At 52.8% G+C, this 26,204-nt stretch overlaps 11 protein-coding genes across 11 annotated transcripts; 6 read left to right on the top strand and 5 right to left on the bottom strand.

Annotated features, from left to right (window-relative positions):
- Window positions 1-773: 773 nt before the first annotated feature.
- Window positions 774-4,158, bottom strand: CKM354_000204000 (cleavage polyadenylation factor subunit RNA14; the record flags this gene model as incomplete). Its single annotated transcript, XM_044797180.1, has 2 exons — window positions 774-3,098; window positions 3,337-4,158. 2 exons carry the CDS (start codon window positions 4,156-4,158, stop codon window positions 774-776), a joined length of 3,147 nt encoding a protein of 1,048 aa, XP_044653115.1.
- Window positions 4,159-4,735: 577 nt separating this feature from the next.
- Window positions 4,736-5,610, top strand: CKM354_000203900 (uncharacterized protein; the record flags this gene model as incomplete). Its single annotated transcript, XM_044797179.1, has 3 exons — window positions 4,736-5,194; window positions 5,244-5,409; window positions 5,462-5,610. The coding sequence occupies 3 exons, from the start codon at window positions 4,736-4,738 to the stop codon at window positions 5,608-5,610; spliced, it is 774 nt and encodes a 257-aa protein (XP_044653114.1).
- A 2,775-nt stretch (window positions 5,611-8,385) lies between these two features.
- Window positions 8,386-9,999, top strand: CKM354_000203800 (uncharacterized protein; the record flags this gene model as incomplete). The annotated part of the gene is made up of 3 exons (XM_044797178.1): window positions 8,386-8,715; window positions 8,771-9,258; window positions 9,309-9,999. The coding sequence occupies 3 exons, from the start codon at window positions 8,386-8,388 to the stop codon at window positions 9,997-9,999; spliced, it is 1,509 nt and encodes a 502-aa protein (XP_044653113.1).
- Window positions 10,000-10,507: 508 nt separating this feature from the next.
- Window positions 10,508-12,016, top strand: CKM354_000203700 (uncharacterized protein; the record flags this gene model as incomplete). Its single annotated transcript, XM_044797177.1, has 1 exon — window positions 10,508-12,016. One exon carries the CDS (start codon window positions 10,508-10,510, stop codon window positions 12,014-12,016), a length of 1,509 nt encoding a protein of 502 aa, XP_044653112.1.
- A 360-nt stretch (window positions 12,017-12,376) lies between these two features.
- CKM354_000203600 (uncharacterized protein) lies at window positions 12,377-13,972 on the bottom strand (the record flags this gene model as incomplete). Its single annotated transcript, XM_044797176.1, has 3 exons — window positions 12,377-13,076; window positions 13,129-13,793; window positions 13,841-13,972. 3 exons carry the CDS (start codon window positions 13,970-13,972, stop codon window positions 12,377-12,379), a joined length of 1,497 nt encoding a protein of 498 aa, XP_044653111.1.
- A 2,781-nt stretch (window positions 13,973-16,753) lies between these two features.
- Window positions 16,754-17,272, bottom strand: CKM354_000203500 (uncharacterized protein; the record flags this gene model as incomplete). Its single annotated transcript, XM_044797175.1, has 1 exon — window positions 16,754-17,272. One exon carries the CDS (start codon window positions 17,270-17,272, stop codon window positions 16,754-16,756), a length of 519 nt encoding a protein of 172 aa, XP_044653110.1.
- A 358-nt stretch (window positions 17,273-17,630) lies between these two features.
- Window positions 17,631-18,584, top strand: CKM354_000203400 (uncharacterized protein; the record flags this gene model as incomplete). The annotated part of the gene is made up of 1 exon (XM_044797174.1): window positions 17,631-18,584. One exon carries the CDS (start codon window positions 17,631-17,633, stop codon window positions 18,582-18,584), a length of 954 nt encoding a protein of 317 aa, XP_044653109.1.
- Window positions 18,585-18,899: 315 nt separating this feature from the next.
- On the top strand, window positions 18,900-19,409 carry CKM354_000203300 (uncharacterized protein; the record flags this gene model as incomplete). Its single annotated transcript, XM_044797173.1, has 1 exon — window positions 18,900-19,409. The coding sequence occupies one exon, from the start codon at window positions 18,900-18,902 to the stop codon at window positions 19,407-19,409; it is 510 nt and encodes a 169-aa protein (XP_044653108.1).
- Window positions 19,410-19,990: 581 nt separating this feature from the next.
- Window positions 19,991-21,291, top strand: CKM354_000203200 (uncharacterized protein; the record flags this gene model as incomplete). Its single annotated transcript, XM_044797172.1, has 3 exons — window positions 19,991-20,307; window positions 20,449-21,023; window positions 21,089-21,291. The coding sequence occupies 3 exons, from the start codon at window positions 19,991-19,993 to the stop codon at window positions 21,289-21,291; spliced, it is 1,095 nt and encodes a 364-aa protein (XP_044653107.1).
- A 116-nt stretch (window positions 21,292-21,407) lies between these two features.
- CKM354_000203100 (uncharacterized protein) lies at window positions 21,408-23,023 on the bottom strand (the record flags this gene model as incomplete). The annotated part of the gene is made up of 3 exons (XM_044797171.1): window positions 21,408-22,528; window positions 22,571-22,820; window positions 22,886-23,023. The coding sequence occupies 3 exons, from the start codon at window positions 23,021-23,023 to the stop codon at window positions 21,408-21,410; spliced, it is 1,509 nt and encodes a 502-aa protein (XP_044653106.1).
- Window positions 23,024-24,250: 1,227 nt separating this feature from the next.
- Window positions 24,251-25,428, bottom strand: CKM354_000203000 (uncharacterized protein; the record flags this gene model as incomplete). Its single annotated transcript, XM_044797170.1, has 2 exons — window positions 24,251-25,131; window positions 25,182-25,428. 2 exons carry the CDS (start codon window positions 25,426-25,428, stop codon window positions 24,251-24,253), a joined length of 1,128 nt encoding a protein of 375 aa, XP_044653105.1.
- Window positions 25,429-26,204: the final 776 nt, after the last annotated feature.

The following is a 26,204-nucleotide window of genomic DNA, read 5'->3' as shown; positions in this document are numbered from 1 at the left end:
GCCCGCGCGCATAATATTGGGAGCGCTCCAGCTCTTTTCACGTGTGTGAAGCTCCCTTCAGCTATCATTGCTCTGTATGTTCCCAATCCCAATAGTCTCTGTACATGTCTTGATTTGTAGTAACAAGGGAAGCAACACTCACGATCCCCGGAAAGCTCCAATAGGTTTCTTCGGCGAGATGACCGCGTCTGCGCGCAGAGTGCGGGAGGTCTGGAATGAGCGTGTCTGAGCAATCGCGTTCGTGATCGGGCGACGGGTGAAAGCGCGCATGGCGGTTGAAGGTATTCTGGACGCCATGGTGAGGAGATCTGGGTACTGTGGTTGGAGAAGCAAGAGCAGGATAGGCGTTGTTTGCTTGGATGGAGTTGTTGTTCGGCGGATCTGGTTGGTCGGGTCCGAGGTCCGGTCAGCTTTCAAGGTGAGCTTGATTGTTGGCTGATGGGGTGAGATGTCTTCACTTCCAAGTCACATTATTGTAGGCACTTGAGCGAAGCAGGCACGGGATAAGACTTCGAAAGTGAACAATGATCTGTGGCATGGATAGTGGGAAGTGGAACGAACTTGAAGCATTTCACGTATTGTAATTCTTCTGACCATCTTGTGTTGGTCGCTCGCACAAGTCCTATAGTACAAGAAAAGTGACGTTTCATCTCGCCATTGCAACAAGTTATAACGCCTGTCGCCCACAGCTCACAGTCATCCTCGAAGACCTCGTGATCACCGCTCCACTCTGACCATCGACGTACTGCAGTAATCTACATCCAAGCACCATACTACAATGATCGGAACTTCAAGTTCAACGTGCCATTCTGATGAGCAGCGCGAGTCTGCTCAATGGGAACACTGGCAACTAATTGAACAAGCTTCGCTGGATCAAGCCTCGTGCCGATGTAGGCGTGAACAGGCGGAATGCTGGACAGCACATTCAATACCGCGACTGGGAGAGGAGGTGGACCAATGGGCATAGGCGGCAGTCCTGGCGGCGGAGCAGAGATTCCAGTTGGCGCAGGAGGACCATTGACGGGGACGAAAGTCTTCGTGGCGAAACCTCCCTTGCCGGAACCGGATGTCGTAGCTGCGAGGCGCACTCCAGGAGCGTTCTTGAGGGGTGATTCACCGCGCATGAATTTACGGTTAGGACCATCATCGTCGGACTCAAGAGGACGTTTGGGCGAGGCGACGTATGGACCGTTCGGACCAAGTAGAATCTCGGGTGCAGCACCGCCCATCTTTGGGGACGTTGGCCCCTCGATGCTCGTAGCTAACTGTCCTGCCATTATGTGCTGGGCGGCAGCACCCGGTGGCAGGGATGAAATAGGCTTCGGCTGTGCCTGGCACGGACTGATGATGATTTGTGCATTGATCGCGTCGAATGTTGGCAATTCCAGACGATGAGCAAAGCGAGCTATCTCAGGCTCATCAGGATATATCTCAGCCATACGCTTCTCGATCTTGTGAATTTGTGCCAGGTCGCCATACTTGCTCTCAAAGTCATGCATATAGCCAATCAACGGGCGACAACTGTCTTGCTTCTGCTCGTGGCTAAGCTCCGTGCTTCCCATTATTTTTGGGATTGTGGACTCGAACACAACTCGAGCGTTTGTGACGTCTTGTGTGCTGATCAGATGCTTGATGTACTCGAGGATGAAGGCAGTGTCGGTGGGGAACAATCTCATGCCACGCTCGAAGATCTTTATAGCGGAAGGATCACGGTAGCATTGCCATTCCATCAAAGCGGCTGCAATGTATACTTCGCTTGAAAGCGGTCCGCCTGGCCGTGCCTCGCTGAAGATTGCTCTTGAACCTTTGACATACGGCTTGGGTTGCTCGTCATTTTTCTTCGGTGCACGTCCTTGACCTTGCACACGACGGAAAGCCCGCATCTTTGCCACCCAAACGTATGATATCGTGCGCTTGAACATGTCAAGGTGCGCCGCTGATGCTTGTTTTACTGCATCGATCTGGGCTTTCTTCTGCTCTGTGCGGGTCAGAGGTTTCTCAGCTGGTTCATCCTCGTCGTCATCCTCCTGTGGATTCTGTGGCTCTTCTTCCGGCGGCAGGGAGTTGAAGTGCGCTTCAATCTGGGCGAGGGCCACCTTGTCTTTCTCCATTGCCTTGTTACGGAGTGCGTAAAGCGCGGCATGCACGTCGGCGAACGGCTTGTCGAGTCTGTCGCCGTTGCGGATGAGAACCTCCTCAGTGTTACCGGGTTCCAGGTCGCTCTCGATACGGTCTGCCTTCATCATGGCGAGGAGCACAGATTCGGGGTTCATCTGCATACCTTTGTCCAGAAATGCGTCGCCACGTGCGATGATATCGGCGATTCCCGTAGAGAAGCACCATGAGGCTGCCTCGAACCAGATCTGTGGATAAAAGCATAGAAAGATCGTCGCTTGATCGTAGGCGTAGATTACTCGCTTCCGCCACTCCTCATCCTCGGAGCCTTTGTATACCAGCGGATCCTCGTCACGTTCCCATGCAATCCACGAACGCCATTTCTCTACTTGCTCCCCAAACTCATCTTCCCCAGCACAGCCGTAGATAGGTGGCAGCCGCGGCAAAGATATCCGATCGAGTCCTTGAATCTTCTGTTCGAGCTGCATGCGCGCAGTTCGAGCTTGCATGTAGTGCGGACTCTGCTCTTGAACGTGTTTTCGGCCTGTTTGCTTGTGGATGCTCATCTCAAATGCTTCATACTCCTTCCACAACTTCACAAGCTCGGAGTGAGGGACCTTTGTGGCTCGCTGATACGCCTTGCGGACCAAGTCGACTTTCTGCAGATCTTGCCAACCTTGTCCACCGAGCGTTCCTGGGCCATCCTTAACAAAGTCCACGTATTCTCGCCAGAGTTCACCTGCATCTGGATCTATGCCAATCGCGCCCAGTGTCGCTTCGAACGCCGCAAGATGCATATTCCGATTCGCACCAGTCGAGTCTCCGACAAGAGGATGCTCTCTCCGGACGGTGTCAAGGTAAATCTTCCACAGTGCTACATGATAGATTTGCTCCTTTGCGAGCGCAGTATTGACGACCACGCTCACATCATGCCGCCGGTCGAGATCACTCTCGAACTTGATCCAGTCCTGGTAGAGCTTGACCTGCCACACGTCAGCTGCTGCGTTATTGAATACGCAGAATCCCAAAGAGTCCTGCGACCGCTGCACTGGACTCATCCGCGTAGCTTCCCTGTCTAAACAAGATGTCCGTCCCATAACTCCATACATCGCCGCCGTCATTATGGTACACCACACTTTCCACTTTCGAAGCCGCTACAGATCACGCCCCCGCCGCGTCGCCAGAATAAAACCAATTTGAAAAGGGGAAAATGATACGTACCGCTGTCCGAAATACCTCAGAGAATCTCCGATACACAGTCCTGACATTGTCGTACTGTTCCTTGGCGGCGTAGTGATTGATGAGCTCGTACCATGCACCAATGTCACCTTTGGGGTCATCTTTGATGCGGTCCTCGAGCTGTCCAACCTTGTCATGAGGAAGTCTTGCCGGTGGAGCCTGTACTGCAGGGAGGCTAGACTGCGGCGCCGGAGGCTGCGGGGTCGGCGCAATGCTCTGTTGAGTGGGTTGCGGTGTCGGCTGCACAGAGGCCGCGGCAGACGCTGTCTTACCCTCTTGACCTGACTGTGGAGCTGTCTGCTGCAATGTGATATCTGGGGCAAGTGGAGTACTAGAAGATGCAGAGACTGGAACAGTGAACCCATTGAGACTTGAGCTTGCTTCAGCTGTGTCAACATGTGGTGCACTATTTAACGATACATCCTGCGCTTCAGACTGCGCGACAGCACCAAGACCAGAATGAGCGCCTGTATTGCCGTTGACCTGCGATGGCGCCGGCGGCGCGCTCGTGTCTTGTTCATCGTCACTCTCTTCCACTATGAAGCCAGCGACTTTGGTCTGCGACTTCGGGGCTGTCGTTTCTGCTTGCGTAGGAGTTTGCGGCCTCGACTGTGCTGGTGTCGACTGCGCGGCGTCTTCGCCATAATTCATACTCGAGGGGTCGTAGTCGTCGTCTTCGTCGTTGGCATCCTCCTGCTGGCCGCCATCGTCGCCATAGCCGGCCGGGTCGTAGCTGTCCTCGAGATCCTCAACGGCAGCGGCATCGAAGGTCGGTGGAGCGGTCGGATCGTACTCGTCGGCCATCTCTAAGCGGCGCAATGCGCCTCGGGCGCAACGAGGATGTTGAGGCGCAAGCGGTAGACAAAGGCTCTGCGCAGGTCGGTCTTACCAAGATTCGCAGACAGGTCGCGCTGAGCCGCGCCTCTGCGGAACAGGACACAAGAAGATCGCTGGAAGGTGGTGAAGCGCGCGCAATCAGGAAAGTGGTCGAACGAAGGTGAAGGCGGCGCAAGTTGCGATGTGGGTGTTGTGATGATGTTGGTTGGAGAAGTTGTTGATGCCTCGACAAGGAAGCAGCTGCCGCGGGAGCTGCCGGCCGCCGGAAGGCGCCAACCTCACTTCCGCTCTTGTTCAAACAGTTGGCTGCAGGAACATTTTCTATTGTCATATGCAAACAAGGCCCAATTCACGCACACGTCACGCACGACCATTCAGTCACTCCTCTCAACTTCGACACCAAAGGAGAACTATAGGGAAACGCGGAATTTATTGGAAATGTTTGCAGCCTGCCTGCTATCCTGAAGATCACGCATAAAAACCGCCGGGCTCATTCCCGACTGCAAACACTTCCGCCAGGCCTACGTACACAGATACGGTCAATATGTCTTCCTCGAGACGTGCTACCACAACTATGCGGATACCGCCCTTCTTCCGGCGCCTCTTCAAATTTACGTCTATGGACTTCGAGACAGCAATTTGGGAAATGACACATCTAATCATAGCTCCGAAAAAAGTGTTCCGAAACATCTACTACCACAAACAAACCAAGAACTCATACCATCGAGCTGATCCCGCCTTTACCTACCTCTTGAGTCTATTCCTGTTCCTGACTGGGTTGGCGTGGGGCTTGGCATATGCCGATGGCTTCGGGAGAACTTTCCGAGTAGCCCTAGCCTTCGTGCTTGTGCACTTTCTCGGTACTAGTCTGGTCGTCAGTATTGCAATGTATTTCCTGGTGGGCCGGGTATTGGGGAAGCGAAGACAGGGGCTGTTTGGTCCTCCGAGCGGCGGAGGCTTGGGTGCCGGTGACGAAGGGCTGGAGTTTGGCTATTGCTTTGACGTACGTCTGCAGCCAGCAAACTTCTTGGCCAGATGCTTACAACTTGCAGGTCTCCATCCGAGCGTACTTGCCAATCTGGACCTTCCTTTACGTTCTTCAATTTCTACTCATGCCTCTCATCGCCCAGGATTATTGGGTGTCAAACCTATTTGGAAACACAATGTACCTCATGGCATTGAGCTACTACTTTGTCATCACGTTCTTGGGCTATAATGGTGAGATTCGTCGACGCAATGCGTTACGCAGGGCGCTAACATGCGCTCGCAGCATTACCTTTCCTAAGCCGCACAGAAGTTCTACTTGCGCCGATCCCGGTCCTTGTAGTCCTCTGGCTCATCAGTCTTTTCACATTCGACTGTGCGACGAACCTAGCACCCGTGCTATGGTGTGGTGTCAACCTGAGAAAGCCTGTATAAGACAATTGCCGTGAGTTGGGGGAGGGACCTGGCTGCCAAGAGCCACCGATGGATGTCCATTGCTCAGCGATGCCTGCGCCGGACTGATGCCGGCCTGAAGGGCCAGACATTTTCCGCGCAATAGTTTCGATCTGCACAGCGGCACGCAGTGCCGTTCTCCCTTCGCGCGGAGTGCAATCCGGACGAGTATTCGAAAATCGAGGCACATAAGTACCAACCGAGTCCGGCTCCGGTCCGCAGGACTTCATATGATAGCTGGAAATTTTCAGGATAGTCGGCACCTGATCGCTAGACACAAGCATTTCTACCTGCTTCGCTTGACAGGGGTTCAGCATACAGCTGTCAGAAGCTTCAAGCTTCGTCACGCATGATTGCATGTGGCTCGCTTCGTGGCCTGGTCGTGGACACTGGCAACTGTCGACTTTTGTCATCGGATGCCGAAGACAACCAGTGTACACGCGCGCAAGAGTGGATGCTCTACGAGCAGGCGCAGGGCTTGCCCACCTCTCAGGTGACGCCATCTGCATCCAATGGGTCTCAGTAGCCAACACTCACACACACTTCATGAAGATGGCGACTTTGCCACATCACAGGCGCTGATCCTGCGAGACCAGTCCACATCTGACTTGCGTTTGCCTGAGGCCTCAGCACAGCGCGCCAAGCCCGGTTGTCCTAGTCTCTCCTGCCTCCTCTCCTCACCGCTGTTGACCACTTCACTTCACTCGGTCCCCTCTACATTGCTTCACAGGCGGCACTTCGACGGTCACGAAGATTCGCACTCGTCTGACATGCAGCTGACAGCGCGAAATACTGATCACAGCTATCCGCTCATCGTCAGGTTGCACACCGCCCCAAAGAGCAATCCCTGCCATCTTTCGCACAAGCGACATCCTCTTGCATACGACGCATGTCTTCCAAGACCACGACGTTCGGTACGGAGCCCACTTTCTCGACACAAGTCCGACTCCTTCCGAACATGGATCGTTGTAGCAACTGGGAGCCTTGTCGACGTGATCATGCGAGCCGCTCCTCTCGACATCATCAACAAACCTGCATGGAGGAACTTGACATGTGAATACCACTGCTCGGTTCGCCAGCAAGGACGCAAGCTGTGAGAACCACAGCCAGCTCAGTCGAGCCGGTCTGATGCTGGACGGAGCTAGCTGGGTAGCAACGCTCTACACAACGTTGGAATCGACGTGAGCTATGCTACTCGCCAGAACAGCCTCCGCATCGTCGCGGGAAACCCCCAAGGCTAATCGCACGTAATGCTTTAGCACAGAGCTACTGGTGCACTCCGTGGCAGGACTTGCAACACGATATCCGAAGTATTTCGTTATTGGCTGTTGACGATGACGACAGCTGCGGGTCGCACTCTTCAAAGCAGGTCTTGCGCACACGGGATAAAGTGGAGAAACATGGAGGGCCGCTGCGATGAGCGCCATGATCTCAACATCCTGATAATGCTTGCCCGGATCCCAAGTTCCAGCTCTGAACGCCTCGCTGTTGCTGTTGTAGCCCGTCGTGAAGAGTCCCGCGGACAGTTGGAACGATTCTTTCGAATGCGGAGGGGACACCGATGAAGTGAAAAATTCCTGCGGCTGTTCTCGTTGTAGTCGAGTCAGTCGGGCTGCAGCATACCACAGTTGACTCCAGTTCATCTACACGGCCTACCTTTCATATGCAATGGCACCAATAGCTTGTGGCAATGGTGCAGGGCTCTGCGACGAAATCCTGCTGCGATTCGGCCTAATGCAGATCGGCTACACCTCAGATTTATGGCCGGTCGCTTATGCAAAGCTATCACCACTCCCACAACTCTCTTCTCACAGTCCCGCGCGTGGATGAGGAGAAGCGGAGCTCATGATGCGAGGATGATGCCGAGGAGCAAGTACCCACTGCTGCCAATTGTCTTGCAGCCTGCATGACGCAATTGATTTGGCTTGATCCCAATAATGGGCCAAGATATTCTCCGCGATGTCGCAAGGCTCTTCCGAGACCCATTGAGGAGAAACATGAAGAGAAGTGGGAAGATGAAAAGTATTGGTATTGCAAATGCGCGCTCATGAAATTGGAAAGTCGAATGCAAGGGACAACACACAAAACCCTGCAAGGTCGACGACGATCTGCAGACACCGATCTATCTTGGTAGAAAAGCGCGCTAAGATCTGGCTCTTCTGCAACCCATCTGCGATCTAATCGGGAGAGGCTCCGCAGTATCACACAATTCGATGGCTTGGTCGGAAGGGTCCCCAGCAACGTGCTCCATGCCGCCACGCGCGTGGGCGAATGAGTGCCCCGCGACGCGCTCATCGCGTCGTCACATGCAGCTGTTTGTACGACATCATCACTCTACTGCGTCTTAACGCTACTCCATATCGAGTCGACATGGCCTTCTGTGTCTGCTCACACTGGTCGGAGCTGGATCGCTTGTCCTTCGTCTACCTGCAGCTAGACCTGTCGTTGCACCGGCTCCCAGTCGAGCTTCCGGATGCTCTTGTGGACCTGCGCGGATTATGCCATTGCTCAGACAACTTTCTGCGACCAGCCCCAGGGTGCCACTAGCAAATTGTTAACGCAATCAACATGGAATCGTCCGGGTCGAAGGAGCCCACTGCGGAACTATGCGACTTCTGCAGGAGGTATAAAACCTCTGCGAAGCCGCCGAAGCTCTGCCTTTCTCTCCCTCCACACGAAATCAACAATTGAACAGTCGAGCTCTTTCCTTAGCTCCTCAAATCGACTCACGCTTTCTTTCGTGAGTCACCATTCAGAATGTCGGATCTCAAGGCTACCGTGGCGGAAACGTCCAATGGCTTTCATGTTGAAGGTTACGAGAAGATCGAATACGATTTTACGTTCATCGACAATGTTTTCGATACAAGCAAGCCGGAACTTGCCAAGTGCTATGAGCGCTGGGGCAGGGCCCTGGCAGTCATGGACACCAACATTTTTAATGTCTACGGCGAGCAGATGCAGCGGTACTTTGATCACTACAACATTGAGCTCCAGGTCCACAAGACCATGATCGGCGAGAAGGCCAAGAGCATTGATACCTTCTTGAGCATCGTGGACTCGATGACCAAGTTTGGCATCTACCGAAAGGTGAGACAGTTCTGTTGTGGAGGGCAAAAATATAGAGAGCTGACAGCAACCTTAGGAGCCGGTTCTCGTTATCGGAGGTGGCTTGGTCACTGATGTTGCTGGTTTTGCTTGTGCCGCTTACCGCAGAAACACAAACTTCATTCGCATTCCCACCACTGTCATCGGCTTGATCGATGCCTCAGTCTCGATCAAGGTGGCTGTGAACTACGGCAACTACAAAAACCGCCTTGGCGCATACCACGCACCGATCCACACCTTCCTTGACTTCACCTTCCTCCGCACTTTGCCAGAGGCACAAATCCGCAATGGCTTCGCGGAGCTGATCAAGATCTCCTCTTGTGCACACTTGCCAACCTTTGACTTGCTTGACAAGTACGCCGAACAGATTATCAAGACTGGCTTCGGCCGCTCTGATGATACTACCGAGGAGATCACCAAGGCCTGTGACGAGATCAACAGAGCTGGCATCCACGAGATGCTGAAGCTGGAAACTCCAAACTTGCACGAAATCGGCCTCGACCGTGTCATTGCTTATGGTCACACGTACGTACAATCTCTGTATCACGAGTCTCTCGTAACTGACATTGTTACAGCTGGTCACCACTCCACGAGTTGGTTCCCGATGTTCCCCTTCGCCACGGCCACGCCATCTCTATCGACATGGCATATTCTGCCACGCTTGCCCACATGCGTGGCAACTTGCCAGACAGCGACTACAAGCGTCTGCTCGACTTATTCTCCCGCACTGGCCTCTCCATGGACCACGAGGACTTTACCGAAGAGGTCCTTGAGAAGGCTACTGCTGCTATTCTGAAGACTCGTGATGGCAAGCTGCGAGCTGCTATCCCAAGCCCACTTGGTAGCTGCGTCTTCTTGAATGACGTTGAGAAAGAGGAGATGAACGAGGCGCTTCGCAAGCATAAGGAAATTTGCAAGTCATACCCACGTAATGGACTGGGTATCGAGGCCTTTGTCGACAGCAGTGACACTGGTTACACTTTGAACAACAAGGCAGTCGATGCCACTGCAGGCACCAATGGCCACGCCAATGGCTCGTCTGCTGGTCTCAAGAAGATCAACGTTATCAATGATGACACAAAGCAAGCCATCACCAATGGTACCAATGGCACCAATGGTCACACCAATGGTGTCAACGGACATGCCAACGGCAATGGGGTCGCCGTCAATGGCGTGAAGGCTGCAAAGAAGGCAGCGTCGGGACCCGAGGGTGTCGATGGCCTCCAGAATGGCGTGAACGGCCATGCCGTCAACGGGACGAGCTAAACAGTTCTCTATAGAAATAGAACATCATAGCTCACGATGATGATTACATAGAAGTCTCTCGCAGAAGAGAGCTACGAATTATTCATGTTACAATAACATTGTTCATCAGCATACTACTGTACCGCGTCTCAAAACATTGACATAATCATTGAAATTTCGGCGTGTCAATTCGAGTGGGGCAAAACATCCCACTTCCAATGTACAATCACGCAACTTTGCGACTGACGCGTAGAAACATTGGATCAGCATCTCCGTTGAATTCTCCGGTCGTGCACGTCATCCTGAGTCTTTCATGCAGCCACGTTATGCCCTAGCCGCAATATCAGCTTGTCCATGCAGGGTCAGAGCTTCTTGCATAGGCACGGCTTACAGCTCTGCGAGCTCATGTCAAGCCAAGCGAGCACCTGAAAAGTTGATCCCTCTCACCGGCATCTCGAGAGTTCGCGAGGCAGGCAGGGCTGAGGAAAAACTGTCCCAAGCAAGTCGAAGCTCCCACGTTTTCGTCGAGATGGTGCTCAATGCGCAGTCGCCTGGGACCCTCCACGCAGCACAGAATATCTCTTTGACCTTGCTCAGTCTGGTCTTCTTGCCATTGGACATCACGATTCTTACTATCAGCTACGTTATCGGTTTTGTCTTTGGCAGAGATGAAATTTCACAAAGAGGAACTCGCACAACTCAACAATCATTCACCAGCGATGGGACACTTCCGCCAAGCAGCAAGAAAACAATCCTCGTCACAGGTGTGGGCATGACCAAAGGCCTTGTCCTTGCTCGAGCATTCCATCAAGCCGGTCATACTGTCATCGGAGCAGACTTCGAGCCCGGGTACGCATGTGGTCGATTCTCAGCTTCTCTCAGCAAATTCCACACACTCCGTAAACCTTCCTCCAAGTCATCCGGACCGTACGTCCAATCCTTACTAGACGTAATTCTCAAAGAGAAAGTCGACCTCTGGGTCAGCTGTTCGGGCGTTGCTTCCGCAGTCGAAGATGGTGAAGCAAAAGAGATCATCGAATCGCGAACGAAATGCAAAGCCGTCCAATTCGACATCGCGACAACAACGATGCTACACGAGAAAGACAAATTCATCAAGAGAACAGAAGAGCTAGGCCTCACAGTCCCGGAAACAAAAACAATCACAAAAAGATCTCAAGTCGAAGACGCTTTACAACAGGCTCCAAAGGGAAGAAAATACATCATGAAAACCATCGGAATGGACGATAAAGCTCGCGGAGACATCATGACCCTTCTACCCAAAGAAGGTGACCCCGAAGCAATAAGTAAATACCTCGACCGTTTAAGAATTTCTCAACAAGAACCCTGGATCCTACAACAATTCATTCAAGGAGAAGAGTTTTGCACACACGCATTAGTCATCAGTGGCAGAGTTCGAGCTTTCGTCGCATGTCCTTCTGCTGAGCTTTTGATGCATTATAGAGCTCTACCTTCGGATTCTGCTCTTTCGAAAGCGATGTTGAAGTTTACGGAACATTATGCTGCGGCTGGAGGGGAAGGGTTTACTGGGCATTTATCTTTCGATTTTCTAGTGGAGGACACGAATGAGAAGGATCCGGAGAAGATTGTTTTGTATCCGATTGAATGTAATCCGAGAGCACACACCGCAGTATGCTTGTTCAATCGAGCTGAAGATATGGTTCATGGATATCTGGAACTGCTAGATGGAGTCTCGCAGAAGGATGGACCAGAGTGGTTTGCGAGTCCGGTGAGGAATGATGCGTATTATTGGATTGGACATGATCTGGTCACGCTTATGTTGGTTCCTCTATTGGAAGTGCTGAGCTTGCAATTGGGGGTGCGAGAATTCATTCGGAATGTGGCGACTTTTGCTGTGCATCTTCTGACGTGGAAGGATGGGACGTACGAGGTCTGGGATCCATTGCCGTGGTTCATGCTTTATCATGTCTATTGGCCGATGCAGTTTCTCAGTTGCTTGAGGAGAGGACGGAAGTGGAGCAGGATCAATGTCAGCACGACGAAGATGTTTGAGTGCTGATCTGTTGGAAGCGTGGAAACACCACCGGTATCTGGATACCGATCGGAGGTTGCATTTGCATAGCTTGTTGAATGGTATATGGAGATTTGCTAGTTGGTGTTCTCCTCGAAACAGCCAAAACTTCACCCAAATGCTCTGAATTCAGATCATTGGCCCGGCATCAAAGTCCTGGTGAAATCAATTCCCGCAGGTCGATGGGAAAGGAATGATTCGGATAGTCCACCATGAATCAGAAAACTCGGACATCGATCGAGTAGCGACACCTGGCCCTGTCAAAAGAGTAACGCCTCGTATCATCATATTATGCTCGTGATTAGCATTATGTTAATCGTTATTTATTGTGTCCAACGTGTGCCCTTGTCATCGCCTGATCTTAGCAAACTCTGTGTACCCATCACTGATCATCTGATCCACAGCAGAATCAGGACTGATGCTCGCTCGAGGGGGCACATATCTCGTGCCTGGCAATACCACCTTTTCCGGATCCATCTCATTCTTCCGCGTTGCAGGTCTTGTGTCCAACTCGCAATGTGTCCTATGGATCCCCAGACTGGCAGACGAGCCATGCAATTGTCTTGCACGATACATCGGAGAGCCATTGCTATTCTGCACTCTTAGTTCGTATAGAGACCGCTGCTCGATGCCCTGTTCCACATCCTTAGGCGGAGTCGGTTCGCACGATATCGGCCGTCGCACATTCGTCAAGAGTGCTTTGCCTGAAGCTTTGCTGTAGCATCGTTGAAGCAGTCCAGCAGTGGCGGGCATGCAGGCGCAAAGCACCCCGAGATTTAGTTCGACATTGCTCCATATCGCGATGGGGTTGTAGTACCATGTCATATTTGTGGCGTTGCCCCATTCCACGAGTGTGCGGAGCCGGAGAATAGAACAGATAGTGACGAAGCCTCCGAGAGCGAAAGTCAAGACTACTGCGATCTTCTTGCGGGTGGGTATGCCCAATGCAATCAGGCGTGGTAGTGGTAGAACGATGCATAGAACATCGAAACCGATCGTGAAGCCGGCGTTCGACCAAATCAGAGCGTTCTGGTTGATGCAATATCCTCTGTAGTCATGATTAGCATGCGATGCGAGACAAGTGGCAGTCGAAATCGTACTCATGGGTTCCGTCCCACTTGAGCCAAAAGTAATCCATGGGTTGACAACCAAGTCCAAGAGTCGCTATCGCAACTACCGTGAAAGTTGCCAGGACTGCCATGAAGACGATACAAGTCTTGCGAAACCATCCAAAGTCTGCTGGCCACATTCGCAGATAGAGAAGCAGGATCGAGACCTTGATCGTATTCACCTCGAGAACGTACAGCCACTCTGAGATGTAGAAGAATTTCAAGATCTTGCTGATTTGGTAGTTCGGATGCCGTAACATCCAGATGTCTTGTCCAAGTCCTTCATCAACCATAATCTGTAGCAGCCCATTCACCGGTACTAGGATGAGCCAGCCAATAATTATCGTCCAGTCGTCCCAACCATAGCCAGTTCCACCCAAAGCACGCATGCGGGATAGACATCGAGCGAGTGTTCCAAATGTGGCGAGCGCAAACATGGCCCAGCATACAGATCTCGTGAGCGGGCCTTGATCACGAATCGGTTCTTTGCAGGTAATGGCTAAGTATTTTCGTGTTTGCAGGCCCTGGACTACACTGCAGTTTCGCGCTAGGCACTCTCCTGCGGCATCAGCGTAGGCTTCGCTGGCACACAGACAGCGGCGATCTGTCGAACCACTGCATTTCGAGGCCGGTAGCGCCTCTGTCAGGCAGTTTTGCTGCGGAATGTCAGCGAAGTAGCGGAGTATCGTATAGTCTTCCATACCGCACATGTCGAAAGTGTTGGTAGGGGCGGATATGCTACACTCGCACGCTTCGCGAGCTCGAAATTCTGTGTGTTGGCGCCAACACTCGTGAAAAGTATGGCAGTTACAACGGCGACATATCTCAGCAGCATGATCGCTGAAAGCTGCAACAAAGCGGTCCAGATTGTATGAGAAGACAGGCAAACTAGAGGAATTGCACTAACGGCAGATCATGCACCTTTTGTCGCCTACCCAACGTTTCCGTAACAGTATTCCCTGCCTCACCTTGGAGCTCAAAGGTAAAACGGGTAGAACGACAGCTTCCGAGTTGGACAGAAGGCTGTACTGAGCGATCTTTCCCAGCACTCTGGTAAGACCGCCATTTCCCTTTCTGTGCACTTACGACTCGGAACGTCCCAGAGGAGGAGGTTGACAATGGTTCTCATGCCTATGCCCTGTCACTCGGGACCAGTAGCCTGCTTCCGGGAGCAGTTCTTCATCAGCAGGAAGCGTGGATGCCGCTGGCAATCAAGCGGGTCCGAGACACGCGTGGGGGCGTTGTGGTAGAATGCGCCATGAGCCAAGTGATCATATCTGCATTGTCTTGATTCAGGTGTCTCGGTGTGGTGGTACCGGGCTGGCGAGCAGGGCGAGGCTAGCACAATTGTGCCTGGCGGGTATGCAGTTTGCCCTTCCGCGTACGAGGCTGGACACAGAGCGAAGGGTGTCAAGATGGCGTGCGATGCATCTTCACGGGGAGCAGTGCGCAGCCTCCAATGTGGAAATTCGTTGGAAACGCTCCCACGTGTTGTCGAGAATAGAGATATCGAAGATGGAGTGGTGTTGATGGAAGGAGAAGAGATGGTCTCGAAATGGCAGGCGATGTTGTCGGACTTACTGTTGCTCCGGATGCCGAAATGAGCATGCGCATGGCTGCCTCCCATCTTTCTCTGGATGTCTGCTTTCCATCTTGACGTGGACCACTTGAGGTTGTGGTATATCGTGCGCGTTTTGCTTTTGTCAAAGACGGAACCGTCCAAATCCTCCTGAGGGGCCCTAAATCTTTTCTCTGCTCCCGCACGCCCAGCTAAAATTGACCAGACTCGCATCACAGACGCGTTCTGAACGCGACACAGTTTTCCAGACCGAGGACCCTCGCCTGGCTGTTGCGTCTGCAAACAGCGCCATCGCTCGCTGAAATGGGACATTGCAACTGGGTGATTGCTTCCTTTTCCGGCCTAATACTGACCTGCGAAGTTGGTGCTGTTTGAGCTCATGGCGCCCCGGTATGCCAACCAACTTGAAGCTTGAACTGTCACTTGACTCCTGCGTGATCAACATCACGATTCCCGTCTTTCTGCCACAAAAGATCCCATGTGTAGTGCTGTCTGCGCGATACTGCTGTCGAGTCAAAGGCTAGAGCTTCTTGACAAGTGGCAGGCAGCACGTGGTTCGCAGTTCATGGTTCCATGGGACTGAGCCTACATCTTGTAAATTTGGGGCTCATTTTTGCACAATTTCTTCGACCTCGCCGACCACATTCCAACCTTTTCTTCGCTCCACACGAGACATGGCAACAAGACGAGACTAATGATGTGAAGCATGACACGAGCACGAAAGTCACATCGCGTCGGCACGTGTCGCGAAACTGAAGTCCATAATTGAGCTGTCTACACAAGATTCGTCCTTGCGACGACCTCTTCAGCCACAGACGATATCCATCCAAGCCCTCTCTCAGCGGGAATTCTGCCCCTGCCGACGACGTAGCCGCCAAGAGCTGGTTGTGCGTCGGTGTGGTGGTCGGAGGTTCTGTCGTCGGACGAGTGGAGAATCTTCGATCATGACATGCTCGTGATGCGTCGTCCGCCGAGGATGGTCGCTTCATCGAGGTGGTGTGAGCTGTGCTCTCGTGGTCGAAAGAGCTAGTCGGAACTCTGGAGGTTGCCATCGGTGGGTGAAAGATATCTGCCACGTCAGCCCACATTGAAGGGACTGGTAGGGGGCATTGTTGCTCAGGACCGTGTGAGTTCTCATCACCGACCAGAGGCGAACCCCAGGCCTCAGAGTTGACGTCAATGTCGGTACCATCATCCGCTTTTCAACCTACCTGGCAAATGTCCGGAGTTCTTGATGGCAACCCCGAAGTCTGGTATGGGACGGAAGAGGTCGGTGGACCTTTCGACATGAGCTTCTCCTGGCCGCTGATGAGAAAGAGCGCGTGCCGCGAGCGTCAGGAACATGAAGCTTGTGTATGCGTCGGCTCGAAACGACTCTGAGGCCAGAGAATGAATGTTGGTTCATGTAAAGGTCAAGAGGATGCATGAGGATGGGAGTATCGAAAGGAGTGGGAAGAGAATGAAGAGCGGAAGAGAAAAGATGAGAGCAGCTTCAGCGCTCTTGAAGGAAGCGCACGACATTGTTTACGCGGTCGCAAGGAAGCCAGCAGCGGTGCTGGAGGTAGGTACTCGATCAGAACAGCAGTTGCTAACGTTTCAACCAGCAAGTCTCGCCCGTAAAGCGCAAGTACATTCATCGGCTTGAATGCAAGCACGAAGCAAAAGATCGGTTTTCGAGGCGCGATTGCAGTCCCTGCACGACGCTCTTTGTCGTCGCTGCTCGTCAAGCACAACAAGTAGGAACTTCCCAGCAACAGATGTCTATTCATCCGGAAGGGGCTGAAGGCGTGCCGTAAGAAGGTCATTGAGGGCCTGGCCCTTGCCCGGCAACACGAAGAGCCTGCTCAACTCAAATGCGGGCGGGCGTGCGCTGTTCATGCGCTCCGAGACGGCATGGACAGAGCAGTTACCTCGGATTTTGTTGCACAAGAATTGCCTCGCCATCACTTTAAGCAGAGCCTAATCACATTTCGTAGTCTGAAAGCATATCTGGCTTGCTGGATACAATGGTTCTCATCACACTCTCGGACGACCACTTCAAGAGCCCTGCTCTCCTCCAACACCATCATCCGCAACAAAATCATACTTTCCCCTCGGACTCTGCGCAATGAAGAACACGAACTCTTCATTCTTGCTCTTATTTACAACGCGATGGACATCTTCTGGCCCCACAGCCAGAAAACTCCCCGGCTTCATCTCAAAGTCTTGCTTTGCGCCTTTCTTCGTCCTCGTTTCGATTATTGCTTCACCAGAAAGTGGCATGAAATAATCCCAGACGTGAGTATGTTTGTGGATGGGAACTTCGCCGCCGTTGGGAGCGAGTCTGATGACCGTAAATTTTACCTCTCCGGATGAGTGGATCAAGGTAGGATGCCAGCCTCCGGGCTTTGCGGCGACGCGAGGGACTGATAAGAGGGATGGAACGAAGTCAGGCTTTGTGGCGTTGGTGATGGGTCGCAATTGTTGGCGAGAAATCGGCCTGACTATATTGGACGACGGCTTGATGAGCATTGAAGCCATAGCTCGGATCGGGAGTCCTCGTTGATACTTCTGCATGATGAAACGGGGTACTGGTAGAGTGGGCTTGAACTACGCGGTGTTGGACACCGGCCTTTGGGACGAGCTATTGAGGTCTTGTCTCTCTGGGCGATCCGAGCAATTACTGGCTGATCGACCAAGCTGTGCCAGTAATATCAGCGTAGTATGCCCGCAGCTCATAGCAGAGAGCATGCAAGTCGCATCGATGAGCTTACGAAATGAGCTCTCACTGCTTGAGCTTGGAGTCGACGCTCGATGGCAAAAGTTGCGCACACGTTGTGTCAGTCTCCACATTAAGTATGCATTCCATGCTCCTTACATGATCATCTATAAAGCAGTACAGTCCGCAAATTCAAAGTCCATCTCTTCACCGACCATGTCACAAGAACCATATGAAAGACTACCTCCGCAACTCCGCCCAGTGCGAAAGAAACAACGATGCAAAATTCAACTCCACTCCGATAACTCTCAGCTATCCTCCTTTCTCTTCAGCAAGCTCTCGCCTGAATTACGCGCCCTCGTCTATTCTTTCATTTTTCCCCACCAAACAGTCCACATCAGCTACAAAGAATGTCTTCACAAAGACCGCTGGACCCGTATTCAGAAGGTCCGCCGCAACTACACCCCCACGAAAAGATTGAAACACACCATTCTGAAAGTGACATCTCACATCTGTTTATTCCCGTATGATTGGGAAAGACGGTATGCTTTGAGCAAGCAGCCCGCTGCAATTCCCAAAGAATTTTACGAAAATGATGCACATTTATCTCTGTTCCGATATTGCCCAGAAGCGATCAACCCGCATCATCTCCAGCATGCGCGGTGCGTGATGGGAGCGAGAAACAGAGGGCGGAGCTGGGAGTTGGGTGTCGCAGGGGAGAAATCCGATCTGAGCTTGTTACAGGTCTGTCGAAGACTTTACCATGAGACATGGTTTCTACCTTTCGCCAACTTCACGTTCGAGTTCAGTAGCTACTCGCTCGGCCTGCGTGAAGATTTCTTGAGCAGGATATTGTATGAGCATCAAGCCAAGGCGATTGAGAGGGTGCATATTCATGACTTAATGAAGCCGGCTGATTATATTGGCGACGAGGGACTGTTTAGCTCTTTCCCAGCTCTGAAGCATCTGCGGCTTTCATTCATCCACGGACTTCGAGCAGAAGGCTGCGAGAAGGATTGGGAGGGATTGTGCAAAGCAGGCAAGTTGCAGAGCGTGGAGGTCATTGCTGGTCATGATGATGACAAGGAGCAGGATTGGAGGGCATTAAATAGGAGAAAGGCAGTGGCAGCGGAGATGCTTGTGTTGGGAAAAGAGTGCTGGCGGAAATAGCATCCCATTGAGCCAGGAGCGGCAGAGGTCACGAGTCTCACTAAGACAAATGTCTTTATCCGGCCTGGAACCAACTTCGATGTCTAGACGGTGTGAGAATACTCCATAGCAATCTGCTGGGTCTTCCTGAGTCTCTGTGGAACATGCTGCGGATGTCTGGACACAAGTGAGACTGAAGAAGAGCATCTGTCGCAGCAAGTGGGCGACAGTGACTTGGTACCCATTCACTGTTCACCCACAGCTGTGATATTTCTACTTCTATGTACGTGGCAAGTCGAACGTGATCTAATTCCAATTGGGAGAGCGACTTCCGCGATGGTTGGTGGTTCGCAGTCGCCCTGTACGTTGGCAGACGCCAACTCGGGCAAGAAGCATGAAGTCCAGCGCATCGACAGAACTTGGGCGCCGAAAAGACGATTCGTTGGAGGTCTGCGGGTTCTCATGTATGTCCCATCCAACGTTCCAGGGGCAGAAGCTCGCACAGGCGACGCCTCTCCATCGAATACCAGACAGCAGCAGAGCAACCAGAATCAAGAAGCTGCCGACTCGACCGGCGACAACACACCGCGACCCCATAACGACGATGGTGCTCCCTCGTCTCGCGATACTGCAGCAGAATCGCACAAGCCCAGATCTTCCAAAAGCAACCAGAACCTTCCTGCACAAACCACTAAGGAGTTCATCGATCTTACCGGTCCCCAAGCCATTATCACCCGCATTACAGAAGATGAATGGAGAAAGAAAATCGGACTGCCTGAAATCAAGCGAACGGAGGTGGACTTGACCAGAGAGAGTGACAAGCACGACCCGTTCAAGGAACCCTGATGGAGAGGCGGGACTTCTGTTGGCGAGGTGACATGATCGTCCCTTGAAAGATTTGACGAGCTGGAAAGAGATAATGGAGGAGAAAGCATGTTGTGAGCTCTGTGCTCGTCTGACGCGGATGTCTGCCGCTCAAAGATTGCTCGTCTTCTTCCCTTCCAAAGCCCATGACTGGAATCGCAGTTGCTTATTGTTCAGAAGAATTCATAACTTCTTTCATCAAGGCAGACGGTCTGAACGTATCGAGAATAGAATACACCAATGACATGTGACAAGACACTTAGAAAGTCGACATCGAGAAGAGAACAAGTAATGCCAGTGGATGTAAGCAGTATCTCAAACAACCCCAACACAGACCCACTGTTCCTGCCACCTCGAACAAGGTTTCCTCAGAAGTAGACAGGCATGCCTTCCGATTCGCCCGACATGCATACAGCTCGGGGACATTGTACCTGCCTCAAACGACAACCCAGAAGCAACGACAACATCTCCTCAACTTCAGTGTCATGTCAACTTCCTTCTTGAAGACATCACCTCAGTCCAAACCAATCCCGCAACCGAACATACATCAAAGTTTCAACGTCATGATCCCCGCCTCACCCCGCACCAATACCGAAAGCTGGGGCGACGTCTTCGCAGCCAACAAGAATGTCGCTGCCTGGGCATTGAAACCAAACACCAGACCTCTTACAGTCTCATCAGCTCCTTATACCAAGCCACCGAAAGACCATGTTGTCATCAAAGTCTTTGATGTGGCTATCAATCCCATTGACTGGATTCTGCAAGACGATGATATCTTCAAGTTGAAGTATCCTACAGTGTTTGGAAGTGACGCTGCGGGAGAAGTGATCGAAGTCGGAGAGGGCGTTGATGATTTGAGATTAGGTCAGAGAATTATTGCGTAAGTTGTGTCCCATCTCATTGGGGAAGTTTCGATGAGGTGGCTACCTACGAGCCGATGCCACCAACCCAAGTTCCTCGCCACATATCAACAATAATTCCGATCTCAAAAGTAGACCTCAAACTGACAATATCAAAAAAGTCACTGCGTCCGCTCCAACTCCACCGAACTCCCCGTAGGCTCAACAGGCGCCTTCCAAAAATTCGTCGTCGTCCAGCGTCAAGCACTCTGTCCTCTCCCATCAGACATCTTCTCCTCTGTAGGCGTCGTCCTTCCCCTCGGGATCTCCACCGCATCAGCTGGCCTCTATCAAAAAGACTTCCTCCAACTCCCTCTTCCTTCGAAGGACCCGAAACCCCTCGACCGCGTCCTTCTCGTCTGGGGCGGAAGTTCCTCTGTCGGGTCCTGCGCGATCCAACTCGCGATCGCGTCAGGCGCGACAGTCATTACGACATGTAGCCCGAAGAATTTCGATTATGTGAAGAAGTTGGGTGCTGTAGAAGCATTCGATTATCGGGCCAAGGATGTCGAGGATCAGGTTGTGAAATGGTTGGATGGGAAGACAGTCCTGGGAGCTTATCATGCTGTCGGGGCTGATGGAGCGGTTCAGGCTTGTGCGAGAATTGTCGATCGGAGTAAAGGGAAAGCGATCGTCGTCTCTGTGAGAGGGATCCCGGATGACGAAAAGATTCCGAAGAGTGTGAGGACGAGGCAGAGTAAGTGTCCTTCTATCTGTGATTCAGCTTTTCAATCGTGCCTTGTGCTAACGACAGCTTTTCAGTCTCTGCATCTAACATCTTCACGAATGATGTTGGGCCTTTTATCTGGAAGGAATTTTTGCCCGCGGCTCTCAAGTCGAAACAAATTGTTCCTGCTCCAGAACCGCAAATCGTGGGCGAAGAGCTTCGCTCTGTGCAACTCGGCCTCGACACGCAGAAGAAAGGCGTCAGCGCAAAGAAGGTCGTGGTATCTTACATCTCGTGAAGCCTTCCGCAGGGCGAGAAGAAAAGCAGTTAACGATGTACGAAATAATGACATTACGATTTCATATCTCTCATCAAAATGGCATCCATCCCTTTTCTTTTCTTCGTAACGCATCATCACAGCTTCGGCTCATCAGAAATCTCCCCACTCTCCAACTTCCTCTCGATATCCTTCGTCTTCCCATGCAACCCGAGCGCATGCGTCAATCCAGCCTGCGACTTCAAAGTCTCGATCTGCCATCTACCAAAACTGTAGTTGACAGGACTTTCTCCACCCTTGAAAACACATAAATCATACACCAAACCTCCCAACAGCGCTCCAGTAATCGTCGCTCCCCAAGGCCCCCACAACCACCAATGCTGCCTCACGGCAAAAATATCAGTCGAGTAGCCGACTGTGATCGCCGCCAACCGTGGCCCGAAGTCGCGAGCAGGATTGAAACAGCCGCCAGTACTGAAAGCGAGCGCCATGGATACAGTAGTCGCCAAAAGCCCAATGATGAAAGCGTGCATACCCGCTCCAGGAGGAGAATTATGACTATCACCCAACGCCATGATCGCACATCCAAAAACTGCCGTTCCTAGCATTTCTGTGAAGAAAGCTGTCGAGTTCGATATCCAGTCTTTGGGCTGCGAGTAGAACGCCTTTCCCGTCGATTCCGCGATAAGAGCTCCGTCGAGGTGCATAATATCGTCTCTGTAGATGGCGAACGCCAGGATGGCGCCTGTGAAAGCGCCGAGAAGCTGGACGAGAATGTATATGGGCACGCGTCGTGCTGGGAAACCGCGGAAGATCGTGAGCATGATTGTGAGGGCTGGGTTGAGGAAAGCGCCTGAGCCGCCACCGGCGATGTAGATTGCGATCATGACGGCGAAGCCTGTAGTCCAGTAGGTGGATTGCATGTCGCCGGTTGCGTTTTCGGAGGTTATGATGTTGAGGTTTACGGAGACGGCGAGGAAGATGTACACTGTTGTGCCGAGCCATTCGGCGAGAGGACGTTGGAGGTGGAGACGGACGAGGGCCCAGTAGTTGAATGGACGGTCTTTGGGGTCGAGGTCAGCAGCTATTGCTTCGTTGGCGAGGACGCCGCGGTTTTCTCCTTTCGAGTCGAAGTGAGATACGGTGCGTTCTTGTATCCAAGGTTGATGGACTGCGGATCTGTGGTCATCGTCGTCGTCCTCGTCGGTTGGCTGTTCCTTGATCTTTTCTAGTGTGCTTGTCTCTGGATCGACTATGACTAGGTCAGCAAGGCCATCTTCAGATTGATGTGAATACTTACAAGCGTCAGGTCTCGGATCGCGAGGATCACGTTTCCCTTCTTTTGGATCGCGCTTGTGTTCACTCTGCTCCTGGCCCTGCCTCTCAGCTGCAGGAACCTGTGGTGCAGCTTCTGCCTCGCCCTTCTCCGGAGCCGGAACATTTTGTGGGTTTTGGCCCTGTTTCGGTTTCTTCGCACCCCATCTCACTTTATGGGGAAAGGTACCAGCGAGAGAAAAGCTCTCGTGTCGTGGCTTCTCGGTATCCATCCACTAACGCATATCAGAAGCCGTTGTATAGATTCCGGTGTCAGGGTCCCTCCATCGTGTACACTTACAGGGTTGGCGGCAAAGTAGTCTTCGTCGTAGTATGTCCCATGCGGGTCGTATCTCTCAGACTGTTGGGCATTCGGGCCAGCCAGGCTATAAGCTACATCGTGACTGACTTGCGTCCCGCCTGTTCTGGTCGACCTCATAGTCGACGTGCGTCCTTGGGCCGGCGGCCGTGAATGTCGAGCTGACATCACCGTTGTCTGAGATGGAAGCAAGGGAGGATGAAAGTGAGGAATGTGCAACTTACGGCTTCTGATCGTGGCTGTCACCTCTATATCAGCATAGCAGATGGAATAACGCACAGCGCGCCACAGTACTGTGCAGAAAACGGTGGAGTGGCGAAAGGTGATGCTGGTTTATGTCGAACAAGTGGGTCGTTTGCAATGTTTTCGAATGATCCCAGCTAGGTAGCCAAACACTCTGTGCACGGAGTTGAGACATCATAGCTCCGCTTGTGGTCCGCACGTGTGCTGAAGCCATGCCTTTCCACTTTAATCGCGATGCAATAGCAGTTGCCAGCAGTGTCGAATGCTGCTTCATAGCTGTAAAGGTGCAAGAACACAGCGGGCAGAATACATCGATCCATCGTAGTCATATCGGCCCGAAGATGTAGTGTGCCGGCATCCCGACAAGTTGTGGATAGCAAGCCGCGCTACAGGCCACAGGCCACCGCTCTTGTCAGCATATCGCGATCTGCAGAGTTGGGGTGTATCAGTGCTGTGATTGAGAGCGTCGAGTGACCAAAGTATGACTGCACACGGCCCACAATGCGCACTATCGGTCCGCTCCGCCCGTACAGTCGATCGTGGTTCATTGCTTCACGGAAATATATTGTCCCAGTGTGGTAATTCTGTGGAGGCACATGACTTGACACGAGCGTTTGCATCAGACTCCTCGAGTCATTACCAAGACACCGTCTGGGGAAATCGCATTTGTCACTGGCTGAGCTCGGAGACTGATTGCCCGACTCGCTGGGGAAGTTCACAGCTGAGGCGTGAGCACCGTTGCGGCTCTTGTCCTTTTGGTCCAACACGACGAGAGCTCGTGCCTTTCGAAGCACAACCCAGGAATCGAATCTGGCTTGCAGGACATGCAGAATTGGATATGGGCAGGTCGACGCGTACGCAGGAGCTGAGCGGCTGCCGAGTGCCATTCGAGCCGGCAGTTCACTCGATGTTTCAGTGCAAAAGTCCGAGCCAGCCACGGGTCCTAGCCATCGGGTTATACCAGTGCGTCGAGACATCGAACGAGGCACCCGACCCCGCGGAATGAATGCTATGGCATTTCCCACGCCGTCAAGTGACCAGCTTACGCGCTGCGACTACCATGGACGCGTATTCCAGCCTCGCCCCGCCATCGTCGTTGTACTATCAGACATCGGCAGTCCTGCGTCGGAAGAGGCCGAAGAAGCCTCCGCGTTTCTTCTTCGGCGGAGCGCTATCGATCTCATTGAAAGGCCAGCCATTTTTGGCTGCTTCCTTGTTCAGTCTAGACATCTCGTCGAAGTCGACTGGCTGGGCCCACTTGTGAAGTGGAATCTCTCCCAGCTTCGTCGCGTCTGAGGCCTCAGAATAGAATGTCGGCGTTGGTTTGTTCGCCCTCCGAGGTGGATAAGGCCTGGCGGTAGATGACAATTCCCATGGCAATTGACGATGCGTAGGTTCTGCTGATCGCGGGGCGGAGGTGAGCAGTGGAGCGGATTGCTTTCTTCGAGGCGCGGGCGGTGCGTGCAGTGAAAGCTGAGACCTGGTGTTCGTTGCAGGCGAAGGTGGGTGCTTTGGTTCTCCCGAAGCTGGAAGCCGCGTTGCTGAGGCGACTGCCAAATTGGCGGTTGACTGTGTGGCCGTTGATGTCTCGGTACTCCCACCCTTCGTCGCCTTCCTCTTTTTGCGCTCGCCAGACCGCACCATTGCGACCTGTCCCGGCTTCGACGAATCGGCAATCACAACCCGGGCAAGAACAGGACCTCGCGCTCTTCCGCGCTTCGAAACAGACCTGCGCCTCGCTGGCGATCGGAGGTCCGCGGTACTGACCTGCTGCGGTACGCGGGGCGACTTCGAACGCATCATTCTGTGATATAGCTCCCTTAGCGCGCGACAGGTATCGACGCGGGACGCATCGGACAGGGCCGTCAGTGACTGATAGTCCAATGGCGTCTCCTTCTTGTCTCGCGCAAGAAAGGCGTTGATGACGGTGACGAGGCCGGTGTTGAGCCTGAGCAAGACCTCAGCGAGCGCCGTGTTCGCTACAACTGCGGGAGTGGTCAGAATGACAGCAGGCGGATGAGGACCGGAGACTTACCATCGCCGTGGGCGAAGTGCTCGCCGACTGCGGAAATGCTGCGTTGGTACTCTCGCCCGATGTCCTCAGGCCCTCTCCTCAGGCTTGACACCAGCTGCACCTCATCTTCCCGGCCCGCCTTGTCCTGCTTCTTCGTCCGGCTCTTCTTGCTCCTGCGCAACTCGCGGAACCGCTTGAACACGTCCAGCCCGCTCGTGAAGGAAGAGATGATGGAGACCACGCAGCTAGACACGCTCGCGTTGGCCATGTTGGACTGCTCGGTCAGCCTCTGCCTGTTCGTAAGTGAGAAGTGCTTCGGCGGCCGGTGCGAAGAGCAGTATGCCCCCTCTCGAATCGTGACTGCTCGCACATGTGCTACGCGACTGACAGGTAAACAATCTATGCGTGTTTCAGCGATGCGCTGTCTTCTTCCTGTTGACCTACAGCACCCGAGCAGGCAAGCGAGGCAACGACGTGCATAGATAAGGCAGACGGCCAGCAAGCCAGCCTTTGCATGGCATGCGAGGATATGAATACGCGAAGCCTCGAACCATTTCGAACTGCACGAAAGAATGCTCCGAGGCGCCTGGTCAGTCCAGTCAACAGTGAGCTGCTGCAGGTCCAGCGAACAGGAACAGAGCCTGCTGCAGGTGCTGTCCTGCTGCCCGAGTCCATTGGATGAGCGGTGCAGCTGTCGCGAACGCCTCCTCCATGAACACGAAAAGCTCACCAAAGAGGAAAGGCGCGATTCTCTGCTGACTAAGGTCACGTGCAAGTCAGAAAGTCTTCCTTCTCAAGTCTCGATGCTCTCCCCTTCTCTGACATGAATAAGTGAGCGATATCACAGCATCGCCACCAGCGCACTCGCGGAAGCCTCCCAGGTTACGCGACGTAGACGCTCCAGCGCTCTACATACCACATCAGGCAGGTGAATGGTCGAGCATTGGCACTGCATGGCGACTCCAGCGACCACTACCTGTGATGCAAACATGATACAAGAAAAAACCATAGTAGGCGTCCGATCATCATACTTCGAGCTTTAGC

Source organism: Cercospora kikuchii, assembly GCF_019650295.1.
Source record: "Cercospora kikuchii DNA, contig_00001, whole genome shotgun sequence".
NCBI lineage: Eukaryota > Fungi > Ascomycota > Dothideomycetes > Mycosphaerellales > Mycosphaerellaceae > Cercospora > Cercospora kikuchii.
The sequence above is the reverse complement of the archived record's forward strand: the minus strand, read 5'-3'. Positions and strand labels throughout refer to the sequence as shown.